At 41.6% G+C, this 13,169-nt stretch overlaps 1 protein-coding gene across 1 annotated transcript in view; it reads left to right on the forward strand.

Annotated features, from left to right (window-relative positions):
* The window catches only part of xkrx (XK related X-linked), a 45,833-nt gene that overhangs the window by 10,600 nt on the left and 22,064 nt on the right, over positions 1 to 13,169 (forward strand). Inside the window, exon 2 of the mRNA XM_061930089.1 lies at positions 12,875 to 13,137. Within this exon, the coding sequence (XP_061786073.1) occupies positions 12,875 to 13,137 (263 nt within the window). The remainder of the gene's footprint in view (positions 1 to 12,874; positions 13,138 to 13,169) is intronic.

Here is a 13,169-nt window from a genome sequence, read left to right on the forward strand (position 1 = left end):
TCAATGTGATATTTGATCAAAAGGCCTTCAGTGTCAACTTTAAATACAATAAAAAACATGTTTTTTTTTTGGTTTTTTTTTTGTAGATTTGAGCCACAAATGTAAAAATACAAAAACAAACATACAACCTAAATGTTTTAAGGGCCATTTTTAAAATAAAGGACTGTTGTGTCCTGTTTGGCTTTGGAGTATGGACACATAACTTTCAGTGTGACATGAAAAGGTTTAAATCCAACATGGACAAAAAAACGTGTGAATGGAAAGACAACAAGAATATGGCCAACAGAACAGTAAATATTGACTGAAAAGTCAGCCTCTGAGGGCTAAGCTAATACTATCATTTGACTAAAATATCCAAACCATAAGAGGTCCCTAAAATTCAAGCTTGAATTGAACTTATTGACCTATCATGATTGTAAAATACATTTAAAACACTTCCTGGTAATCAGAGGTGGGTAGTAACGCGCTACATTTACTCCGTTACATCTACTTGAGTAACTTTTGGGATAAATTGTACTTCTCAGAGTAGTTTTAATGCAACATACTTTTACTTTTACTTGAGTATATTTATAGAGAAGAAACGCTACTTTTACTCCGCTACTTTTATCTACATTTAGCTCGCTACTCGCTACTAATTTTTATCGATCTGTTAATGCACGCTTTGTTTGTTTTGGTCTGTCAGACAGACCTTCATAGTGCCTGCGTTTCAACAATCAGATGCAGTCACTGGTGACGTTGGACCAATCAAACAGAGCCAGGCGGTCACATGACCTGACTTAAACAAGTGTAAAAACTTATTGGGGTGTTACCATTTAGTAGTCAATTGTACAGAATATGTACTGTACTGTGCAATCTACTAATAAAAGTTCCAATCAATCAATCAAAAGTGTGAAGGAAAAAAGACCCTTTTTTATTTCAACCGTACATCCCGTCAAAAGCCTAAAGACTGACTGCACAGTTCCTGTCTTCACAATAAAAGTGCCGCTCCATCGCGCATGCGCTTTCAAAATAAGAGTCTCCGAAAGCCAGCGCAAACAAGCTAGCAAGCTACGGATTTTGCCGCCAATGTATTTCTTGTAAAGTGTATAAAAACGAATATGGAAGCTGGACAAATTAGATGCCAAAAACCAACCACTTTCATGTGGTATTAGACAGAAATGAGGAACTTTTTTCTCCTCCATTTGAAAACGTGTACGTAATCATCACTACTGTCTGATTACAATCAATGCAAGTCATCAGAATCAGGTAATACACCAACTTATATTCTTGTCTTCATGAAAAAAAAGGAAACTATATGTGTTAAACATGCATGTATATTCATTAAAACACCTTTAACATGTAAACAAAAATGGCAAAATAAATAAATATAAATTATATACTGTATATATCAATGTATGTATATATATAAATATGTATGTGTGTGTGTGTGTGTGTGTGTGTGTGTGTGTGTGTGTGTGTGTGTGTGTGTGTATATATATATATATATATATATATATATATATACACATGATATATGTGTGTATGTTACTCATCAGTTACTCAGTACTTGAGTAGTTTTTTCACAACATACTTTTTACTTTTACTCAAGTAAATATTTGGGTGACTACTCCTTACTTTTACTTGAGTAATAAATCTCTAAAGTAACAGTACTCTTACTTGAGTACAATTTCTGGCTACTCTACCCACCTCTGCTGGTAATTGTTGTTTATTTCCAACAGTTCCAATATGTTACATGACATATTCCTACTTCCTCGTCGAAACGTGTGTGATGTGCTTTGCTGTCAAATTAGCATAAATGTTGCTCAGAGATACGGTAAGTACGTCCGCCAATCTGTGATGTCATAATTGGCCCTTTGTTGGAAAAAAACAAAACTGATTGCGTGAAACTTATGATTTGACGTCTGTCGTCGTCCAACATTGTAATAAGATTGATAATGGATGGATGAACATCCTGGCTCCTCTTTAAAGACCACACGTTAGCTTGCTAAAACACATATGATATCTATTTTCTACTTTCAATGATTTAGTCTTCCAAGACACCCGCTGCATGCTTTACTTCACTGGATGCATGCTTTGAATGGGAACATGTAGCTCCATCCAGTGTGCTTTACTTAACTAGATGCATGCTTTGAATGGGAACATGTAGCTCCATCTAGTGGACCAATAACAAACAATGGCATGAATTGAAATACGCACATAAAGGATTTTCTTAACATAATTGTGTGATCAAAAACAGCATCGTCAATGGCACATTTTTAGTCACAGGGAACACATTTTAAATGTAAGGACATTAATTAACATGTTTTTAAAGAAGTCTAAATATATTCTCCGGCAAATGTCACTTTCATTCATCCAACACAGCCGGAAATAAGGCTTCATCAGATTATACTGTAGGTAATACAGATTTTCATTACAATCACAATATGCATTCTCAAGTAATTAGCATAATTACTTGAGAAAAAGTAAAAAGTAGTCTAAAATTTGGTGGGTGGGGCTTAAATACCGGTGGGCTCTATAGCCCGGAAACTACACTAAGTTAATGCTAAATAATACAAATTCAAATGTATGTATACATTTTTTGTTTAGCTTTTTCAAAGAAAACATATGCATCATTACATGTTATGCAACTTCTATGATGATGTCATATTGACCACGCCCCCACAGGTATATGTTGGCAATCTGGGAGAAACCTTATCTTGGTGCACACATAGTGTTCACTGTGGTATTGATCAGAACGCTTTTGTAACAAGTAACTCAAAAACCTTTTAAAGACACACGCACACGCACACGCACACACACGCACACACACACACACACACACACACACACACACACACAGAAGGGGTGAGCGGAGAAAAAGCACTTCCATTACATTTTCTCTTATAATTTGTCATTTTGCAAGCTTCTTGTTGTCATTTGAGACCACAGCCCAGAAGAGTTGTTTGGCAAGTAGACAGAGACACACCTATCAAGTGGTTTCTCTTGATAGTGTTCACACTCAAACATACAAGCGGACAGAGACGCACCTATCAAGTGGTTTCTCTTGATAGTGTTCACACTCAAACATACAAGCGGACAGAGACGCACCTATCAAGTGGTTTCTCTTGATAGTGTTCACACTCAAACATACAAGCGGACAGAGACGCACCTATCAAGTGGTTTCTCTTGATAGTGTTCACACTCAAACATACACGTGGACAGAGACGCACCTATCAAGTGGTTTCTCTTGATAGTGTTCACACTCAAACGCACAAGCGGACAGAGACGCACCTATCAAGTGGTTTCTCTTGATAGTGTTCACACTCAAACATACAAGCGGACAGAGACGCACCTATCAAGTGGTTTCTCTTGATAGTGTTCACACTCAAACATACAAGCGGACAGAGACGCACTTATCAAGTGGTTTCTCTTGATAGTGTTCACACTCAAACATACAAGCGGACAGAGAAGCACCTATCAAGTGGTTTCTCTTGATAGTGTTCACACTCAAACATACAAGCGGACAGAGACGCACCTATCAAGTGGTTTCTCTTGATAGTGTTCACACTCAAACATACAAGCGGACAGACACGCACCTATCAAGTGGTTTCTCTTGATAGTGTTCACACTCAAACATACAAGCGGACAGAGACGCACCTATCAAGTGGTTTCTCTTGATAGTGTTCACACTCAAACATACAAGCGGACAGAGACGCACCTATCAAGTGGTTTCTCTTGATAGTGTTCACACTCAAACATACAAGCGGACAGAGACGCACTTATCAAGTGGTTTCTCTTGATAGTGTTCACACTCAAACATACAAGCGGACAGAGAAGCACCTATCAAGTGGTTTCTCTTGATAGTGTTCACACTCAAACATACAAGCGGACAGAGACGCACCTATCAAGTGGTTTCTCTTGATAGTGTTCACACTCAAACATACAAGCGGACAGACACGCACCTATCAAGTGGTTTCTCTTGATAGTGTTCACACTCAAACATACAAGCGGACAGAGACGCACCTATCAAGTGGTTTCTCTTGATAGTGTTCACACTCAAACGCACAAGCGGACAGAGACGCACCTATCAAGTGGTTTCTCTTGATAGTGTTCACACTCAAACGCACGACGCTGCATGCAGCATATCATACACTGTTTGCACGCTCACTTGACACTAGCATAGTTGTCTGCATGCAGCATATCATACTGTTTGTAATTGTGTCCATGGTCTAGTCCGTCCTGTTTCCGGGGTTCAAGGAGACTAGTGCTTCTATGTGTCTGTTTGGAATTGTGTGTCCATGGTCTAGTTCGTCCTGTTTCCTGGGTTCAAGGAGACTAGTGCTTCTGTGTGTCTGTTTGTAATTGTGTCCATGGTCTAGTCCATCCTGTTTCCTGGGTTCAAGGAGACTAGTGCTTCTATGTGTCTGTTTGAAATTGTGTCCATGGTCTAGTTTGTCCTGTTTCCTGGGTTCAAGGAGACTAGTGCTTCTATGTGTCTGTTTGAAATTGTGTCCATGGTCTAGTTTGTCCTGTTTCCTGGGTTCAAGGAGACTAGTGCTTCCATGTGTCTGTTTGGAATTGTGTCCATGGTCTAGTCCGTCCTGTTTCCTGGGTTCAAGGAGACTAGTGCTTCTATGTGTCTGTTTGGAATTGTGTGTCCATGGTCTAGTCCGTCCTGTTTCCTGGGTTCAAGGAGACTAGTGCTTCTGTGTGTCTGTTTGTAATTGTGTGTCCATGGTCTAGTCCGTCCTGTTTCCTGGGTTCAAGGAGACTAGTGCTTCCATGTGTCTGTTTGGAATTGTGTCCATGGTCTAGTTTGTCCTGTTTCCTGGGTTCAAGGAGACTAGTGCTTCCATGTGTCTGTTTGTAATTGTGTCCATGGTCTAGTCCGTCCTGTTTCCTGGGTTCAAGGAGACTAGTGCTTCTGTGTGTCTGTTTGTAATTGTGTCCATGGTCTAGTCCATCCTGTTTCTTGGGTTCAAGGAGACTAGTGCTTCCGTGTGTCTGTTTGGAATTGTGTCCATGGTCTAGTCCGTCCTGTTTCCTGGGTTCAAGGAGACTAATGCTTCTATGTGTCTGTTTGGAATTGTGTGTCCATGGTCTAGTCCGTTCTGTTTCCTGGGTTCAAGGAGAATAGTGCTTCTATGTGTCTGTTTGTAATTGTGTGTCCATGGTCTAGTCCGTCCTGTTTCCTGGGTTCAAGGAGACTAGTGCTTCTGTGTCTGTTTGTAATTGTGTCCATGGTCTAGTCCATCCTGTTTCCTGGGTTCAAGGAGACTAGTGCTTCTATGTGTCTGTTTGAAATTGTGTCCATGGTCTAGTTTGTCCTGTTTCCTGGGTTCAAGGAGACTAGTGCTTCCATGTGTCTGTTTGTAATTGTGTGTCCATGGTCTAGTCCGTCCTGTTTCCTGGTTTCAAGGAGACTAGTGCTTCCATGTGTCTGTTTGGAATTGTGTCCATGGTCTAGTCCGTCCTGTTTCTTGGGTTCAAGGAGACTAGTGCTGCTTCTATGTGTCTGTTTGGAATTGTGTGTCCATGGTCTATTCCGTCCTGTTTCCTGGGTTCAAGGAGACTAGTGCTTCTGTGTGTCTGTTTGGAATTGTGTCCATGGTCTAGTTTGTCCTGTTTCCTGGGTTCAAGGAGACTAGTGCTTCCATGTGTCTGTTTGTAATTGTAAGTCCATGGTCTAGTCCATCCTGTTTCCTGGGTTCAAGGAGACTAGTGCTTCCATGTGTCTGTTTGGAATTGTGTCCATGGTCTAGTTTGTCCTGTTTCCTGGGTTTAAAGACACACGCACACGCACACGCACACACACGCACACACACACACACACACACACACACACACACACAGAAGGGGTGAGCGGAGAAAAAGCACTTCCATTACATTTTCTCTTATAATTTGTCATTTTGCAAGCTTCTTGTTGTCATTTGAGACCACAGCCCAGAAGAGTTGTTTGGCAAGTAGACAGAGACACACCTATCAAGTGGTTTCTCTTGATAGTGTTCACACTCAAACATACAAGCGGACAGAGACGCACCTATCAAGTGGTTTCTCTTGATAGTGTTCACACTCAAACATACAAGCGGACAGAGACGCACCTATCAAGTGGTTTCTCTTGATAGTGTTCACACTCAAACATACAAGCGGACAGAGACGCACCTATCAAGTGGTTTCTCTTGATAGTGTTCACACTCAAACATACACGTGGACAGAGACGCACCTATCAAGTGGTTTCTCTTGATAGTGTTCACACTCAAACGCACAAGCGGACAGAGACGCACCTATCAAGTGGTTTCTCTTGATAGTGTTCACACTCAAACATACAAGCGGACAGAGACGCACCTATCAAGTGGTTTCTCTTGATAGTGTTCACACTCAAACATACAAGCGGACAGAGACGCACTTATCAAGTGGTTTCTCTTGATAGTGTTCACACTCAAACATACAAGCGGACAGAGAAGCACCTATCAAGTGGTTTCTCTTGATAGTGTTCACACTCAAACATACAAGCGGACAGAGACGCACCTATCAAGTGGTTTCTCTTGATAGTGTTCACACTCAAACATACAAGCGGACAGACACGCACCTATCAAGTGGTTTCTCTTGATAGTGTTCACACTCAAACATACAAGCGGACAGAGACGCACCTATCAAGTGGTTTCTCTTGATAGTGTTCACACTCAAACATACAAGCGGACAGAGACGCACCTATCAAGTGGTTTCTCTTGATAGTGTTCACACTCAAACATACAAGCGGACAGAGACGCACTTATCAAGTGGTTTCTCTTGATAGTGTTCACACTCAAACATACAAGCGGACAGAGAAGCACCTATCAAGTGGTTTCTCTTGATAGTGTTCACACTCAAACATACAAGCGGACAGAGACGCACCTATCAAGTGGTTTCTCTTGATAGTGTTCACACTCAAACATACAAGCGGACAGACACGCACCTATCAAGTGGTTTCTCTTGATAGTGTTCACACTCAAACATACAAGCGGACAGAGACGCACCTATCAAGTGGTTTCTCTTGATAGTGTTCACACTCAAACGCACAAGCGGACAGAGACGCACCTATCAAGTGGTTTCTCTTGATAGTGTTCACACTCAAACGCACGACGCTGCATGCAGCATATCATACACTGTTTGCACGCTCACTTGACACTAGCATAGTTGTCTGCATGCAGCATATCATACTGTTTGTAATTGTGTCCATGGTCTAGTCCGTCCTGTTTCCGGGGTTCAAGGAGACTAGTGCTTCTATGTGTCTGTTTGGAATTGTGTGTCCATGGTCTAGTTCGTCCTGTTTCCTGGGTTCAAGGAGACTAGTGCTTCTGTGTGTCTGTTTGTAATTGTGTCCATGGTCTAGTCCATCCTGTTTCCTGGGTTCAAGGAGACTAGTGCTTCTATGTGTCTGTTTGAAATTGTGTCCATGGTCTAGTTTGTCCTGTTTCCTGGGTTCAAGGAGACTAGTGCTTCCATGTGTCTGTTTGTAATTGTGTGTCCATGGTCTATTCCGTCCTGTTTCCTGGGTTCAAGGAGACTAGTGCTTCTGTGTGTCTGTTTGTAATTGTGTGTCCATGGTCTAGTCCGTCCTGTTTCCTGGGTTCAAGGAGACTAGTGCTTCCATGTGTCTGTTTGTAATTGTAAGTCCATGGTCTAGTCCATCCTGTTTCCTGGGTTCAAGGAGACTAGTGCTTCCATGTGTCTGTTTGGAATTGTGTCCATGGTCTAGTTTGTCCTGTTTCCTGGGTTCAAGGAGACTAGTGCTTCTATGTGTCTGTTTGAAATTGTGTCCATGGTCTAGTTTGTCCTGTTTCCTGGGTTCAAGGAGACTAGTGCTTCTGTGTGTCTGTTTGTAATTGTGTCCATGGTCAAGTCCGTCCTGTTTCCTGGGTTCAAGGAGACTAGTGCTTCCATGTGTCTGTTTGGAATTGTGTCCATGGTCTAGTTTGTCCTGTTTCCTGGGTTCAAGGAGACTAGTGCTTCTATGTGTCTGTTTGAAATTGTGTCCATGGTCTAGTTTGTCCTGTTTCCTGGGTTCAAGGAGACTAGTGCTTCCATGTGTCTGTTTGTAATTGTGTGTCCATGGTCTAGTCCGTCCTGTTTCCTGGGTTCAAGGAGACTAGTGCTTCTTTGTGTCTGTTTGTAATTGTGTCCATGGTCTAGTTTGTCCTGTTTCCTGGGTTCAAGGAGACTAGTGTTTCCATGTGTCTGTTTGGAATTGTGTCCATGGTCTAGTTTGTCCTGTTTCCTGGGTTCAAGGAGACTAGTGCTTCCATGTGTCTGTTTGTAATTGTGTGTCCATGGTCTAGTCTGTCCTGTTTCCTGGGTTCAATGAGACTAGTGCTTCCATGTGTCTGTTTGTAATTGTAAGTCCATGGTCTAGTCCATCCTGTTTCCTGGGTTCAAGGAGACTAGTGCTTCTATGTGTCTGTTTGAAATTGTGTCCATGGTCTAGTTTGTCCTGTTTCCTAGGTTCAAGCGGCATAGTCTGCACAGGAACTTGTTGGGATTATACTACATGCTAGAGATGTGTCAGGCCTGGACTTGTCTTCTGAGCGTCTAAAGACAGGATTGAAGTGTCAACAGGTCCCGGCATGCAGACATACATTAAGGATTCCTTCTCAGGATGATCAAACAAGTTCCTGGGCGCCCAGCTGAGAGAAGAGTGACACGCGAGTCACTTATTTGATCTTTTAGAGGAACTTGCTCCATTCAGACTTAGTCAGCAGCCAAAAATCCATAAAAGGAAGTGAGTGCCTTGCCTCCAAATGCATTTGTCAACCTGAGCGCAGTCTGGAGTCCATGGCCTTCAGACTGTGTGTCTGCTGCTATGCTAACACCATGTATGCAAGGCACAGGGGCAGATAACTCCACTTTTCCCTGTGGGCTGGGCTGGCAGACTCTGGGTCAAACCTGCTGTGGGCTGGGCTGGCAGACTCTGGGTCAAACCTGCTGTGGGCTAGGCTGGCAGACTCTGGGTCAAACCTGCTGTGGGCTGGGCTGGCAGACTCTGGGTCAAACCTGCTGTGGGCTGGGCTGGCAGACTCTGGGTCAAACCTGCTGTGCAATGTCATCAACATTCCAGCACCGTGGTGTGAGGCCACGCCATGCGCTGACAATCCTCACTGGCTTGCTTCTTTCCAACGAGTACTTCCTTGTCCTGAGGTCTTTTTCTAGGGTGTGTTGTTTGTCCTGTAACGTAACACCACCACACCCTGGGACTTTCACTTTTCTGTCCTCAGCCTGCCCTCTAGTGGACATTTAATGAAGCACACCCACATTACGTCAAAATGCAACTTCCACTTTGACATCAACTTCAAGACAGTAATGTGTTCATGACCTGCTCAGAATATTTGAAAATAAAACGTATTGTTTAATTTATGAATAGAAAATATAATTAGGGCCCGCATGGCCCATTGTATAAGGACTCCCAAAGGGAGTCCTTATGCAATGGGACATAAGGACCTATTGAATTTGTAAGGTTTTATTATTCTTTATTCTTCCGCCGCCACTTTAAACTGTAATTTGACCCACTTAACATGCTTCAAAACTCACCATATTTGACCCACACATCAGGACCTGCGGAAATTGCCTTTTTAAGAAAAAAACCGAACCACAAAACTCAAAATTGCGCTCTAGCGCCCCCTACGAAAAAAAAAAAACTAGACTGCCTGTAACTCCCACTAGGAAGGTCGGAGAGACATGAAACAAAAACCTTTATGTAGGTGTGACTTAGACCTAGATTTCATAATAGTATATTCTCGGGCAAAAATCAACAGGAAGTTGGCAATTCCCCCTTCAAGACAAAAAAGTACTAAAAACAGTCACTTTTGCCTCTTTGAGCTGTATTTTGACCCCCTTAACATGCTTCAAAACTCACCAAACTGAACGCACACATCAGGACTGGCAAACATTGCGATCTAAAAAAAAAACCTAACCCCAAATCTCAAAATTGTGCTCTAGCGCAATTTTTTAATGAAACGCACAAAAAACTGCTCCTCGGATGAAAAAACTGACAAAACTGCCTGTAACTCTCCCTGGGAAGGTCGGAGAGACATGAAACAAAAACCTCTATGTAGGTCTCACTTAGACCTACATTTCATAAATTGACAACCCCCAGCAAAAATCAACAGGAAGTTTGCTATTCCCCCTTCAAAACAATTTTTTTTGTAAAAACCGGTCACCTTCCTTCAAAAACTATCTCCTCTGAGCGCGTTTGTCGTTTCGGCTTCAAACTAACACAGGAGAGAGATTAAACCCTTGTGTATAAAATAACAGAACGGCTTTTTAATACCTGCTCCGGTTTTGATTTTATGACCCTTCAAAGACCCGCTGCGCTGATGCTGCTGCGCTGCTGTTTTTTTAAGATGGCTGCTTAAAAGCAGGAAGCACCAACGTGCCCACACAATGCAGACAAGGTAGGTACACTAGACAAAAGTCTTGGGACACTTCAGACTAAAAGTAGACAAAAGTATTGGGACACTTAGGACTAGCACCTGCCAAATACGCGGGCCCGACCAATGCTGCTTGCAGCTTTAATGTTAATATTAAAGCTGCAAGCAGCATTGGTCGGGCCCGCGTATTTGGCAGGTGCTAGTCCTAACTGTCCCAATACTTTTGTCCAGTGATAGTCATAAGTGTCCCAATACATTTGTCTACTTTTAGTCTGAAGTGTCCCAAGACTTTTGTCTAGTGTACCTACCTTGTCTGCATTGTGTGGGCACGTTGGTGCTTCCTGCTTTTAAGCAGCCATCTTAAAAAAACAGCAGCGCAGCAGCATCAGCGCAGCGGGTCTTTGAAGGGTCATAAAATCAAAACCGGAGCAGTTAGAAAAAAAGCGCTTCTGTCATTGTAATCACAAGGGTTCAATCTCTCTCCTGTGTTAGTTTGAAGGCGAAACGACAAACGCGCTCAGAGGAGTTTGTTTTTGAAGGAAGGTGACCGGTTTTTACAAAAAATTTGTTTTGAAGGGGGAATAGCAAACTTCCTGTTGATTTTTGCTGGGGGTTGTCAATTAATGAAATGTAGGTCTAAGTGAGACCTACATAGAGGTCTCTCCGACCTTCCCAGTGGGAGTTACAGGCAGTTTTGTCAGTTTTTTCATCCGAGGAGCAGTTTTTTGTGCGTTTCATAAAAAAATTGCGCTAGAGCACAATTTTCAGATTTGGGGTTAGGTTTTTTTATTAGATCGCAATTTTTGCCAGTCCTGATGTGTGTGTTCAGTTCGGTGAGTTTTGAAGCATGTTAAGGGGGTCAAATTACAGCTCAAAGAGGCAAAAGTGACTGTTTTTAGTACTTTTTTGTCTTGAAGGGGGAATTGCCAACTTCCTGTTGATTTTAGCCCGAGGATATACAATTATGAGAACTAGGTCTAAGTCAGACCTACATAGAGGGTTTTGTTTCATGTTTTTCCGACCTTCCTAGTGGGAGTTACAGGCAGTCTAGTTTTTTTTTTCCTAGGGGGCGCTAGAGCGCAATTTTGATTTTTGCGGTTCGGTTTTTTTTATTAAAATACAATTTTCACAGGTCCTGATGTGTGGGTCAAAGAGGCGGCGGAAGAATAATAATAAAGAAAAACCTTACAAATTCAATAGGTCCTTATGTCCCATTGCATAAGGACTCCCTGTGGGAGTCCTTATGCAATGGGCCATGCGGGTCCTAACTAGCATTTGATTTTTTGATGTAAATTGTGAAACTCTAGAATTTAAAACTTTAAAAGACCAAATGCTTTAAAAAAAAACTCTTGAAAGTTGACGGTGTGTTTAAATGTTATTTCCAACTGAGATATGACTCCACTACATTTAAACAATATTAATAGTAATGGATGGTGATTTAAAAAAATGGGAGTAACATTTTTGTTTAATACTGTACTTGCTCATCTTTGTCTTCTAAAAATGAAACATTGCTAATACAATATATTTTTTAAATAACCAAATACATTTCTTACAGTTATTCCTTTACAAATATATATTTATCGTAATAAGTATTTTGTGTTTTGTTTTTTTCCCCTGGATATTGTCGGAGGCAGATATTTACATATATCCGAATTTAAGTTGTACTTTACTTTCTTAGTCATATTTGAAAACAGCTCGTGTTTTCCATTTATTCTCTTGATGCTCTGTCAGCAAGTATACTATGTGTGTTAACCTTGAGTTCTTTGGAATGTGTTTAGACTAGCATTTGTTAGGTCTACAGAGATGGGAGGAGAGAGAGGGTGGTGGGATCGGGAAGACAGACCATTTTGGGAGGCGCAATAGAATGTTCTATGGTTAGACTGGTCTCAAAATGTATATTGGAAAAGCTTTGAAAATATACAACAAAATACCTATTCTGTCTCTGGTGGTTTTTTCAACTCAGCTTTAAGTGTCGTAAAGAGCTTGGGAGCGAATTGTGACTTGAATTCCCTGGGAGGAACAACTGGTCCAAAACGCAACAATATATATTTTAAATAAATGTAACAATGTTGTCATTCGTGTCACATTGCAACCGACAATCATGCATTATGTACATACAGTTTTTTTAAATAAAATAAATCAATTTCCTACATTTATTTCTTTACAAATATATATTTACCATGATCAATAAGTATTTTGCTTATTTTTACCTGATATATTTTCAAATAAATATAATTTGACAATGTGCATAAAGTTGGATTTATTGTATAAATTTGCTTATTTGCGCAAATACACAAGCAAGAAATAAGTTTGTTGAATGACATCTTTTTTTTGTGAATTTCCTGTAATATGTCTAAAATGTTGAATATATTTTTCAATGATAATAGTTCAGTGTGAAAGCAGTATTTATTTATTTATTTACTCCTTGTACTGCTACACTGCCCTCTGCTGGCGTACATAAGTACTACACGCTCATGTGTACTGTGTCGCAGGTGTTTTGATGCCTTGGTGGTGTACTTCAAAGCCGGCAAGGTGGAGGAGCCGTACGTCACCATCACCAGGAAGATCTTCCTGGGGAGGGGCCACCAGAGGACCTGGACCGAGTACGAGATCAGCCGGTCGCAGCGCATCCTGGCCACGCACAAGAACGCCTTCAAGCGCACCTCCGTCATCCAGGCCTTCCTGGGCTCCACGCCGCAGCTCACCCTCCAACTGTACGCCGCCATCCTGGAGAAGTCCATCCTGTCTGTACGACGTAAGAAGTACTCACTTGCTCTACTTGTCGCA

This window comes from Nerophis lumbriciformis, linkage group LG36 (genome assembly GCF_033978685.3).
Source record: "Nerophis lumbriciformis linkage group LG36, RoL_Nlum_v2.1, whole genome shotgun sequence".
Classification (NCBI taxonomy): Eukaryota; Metazoa; Chordata; class Actinopteri; order Syngnathiformes; family Syngnathidae; genus Nerophis; species Nerophis lumbriciformis.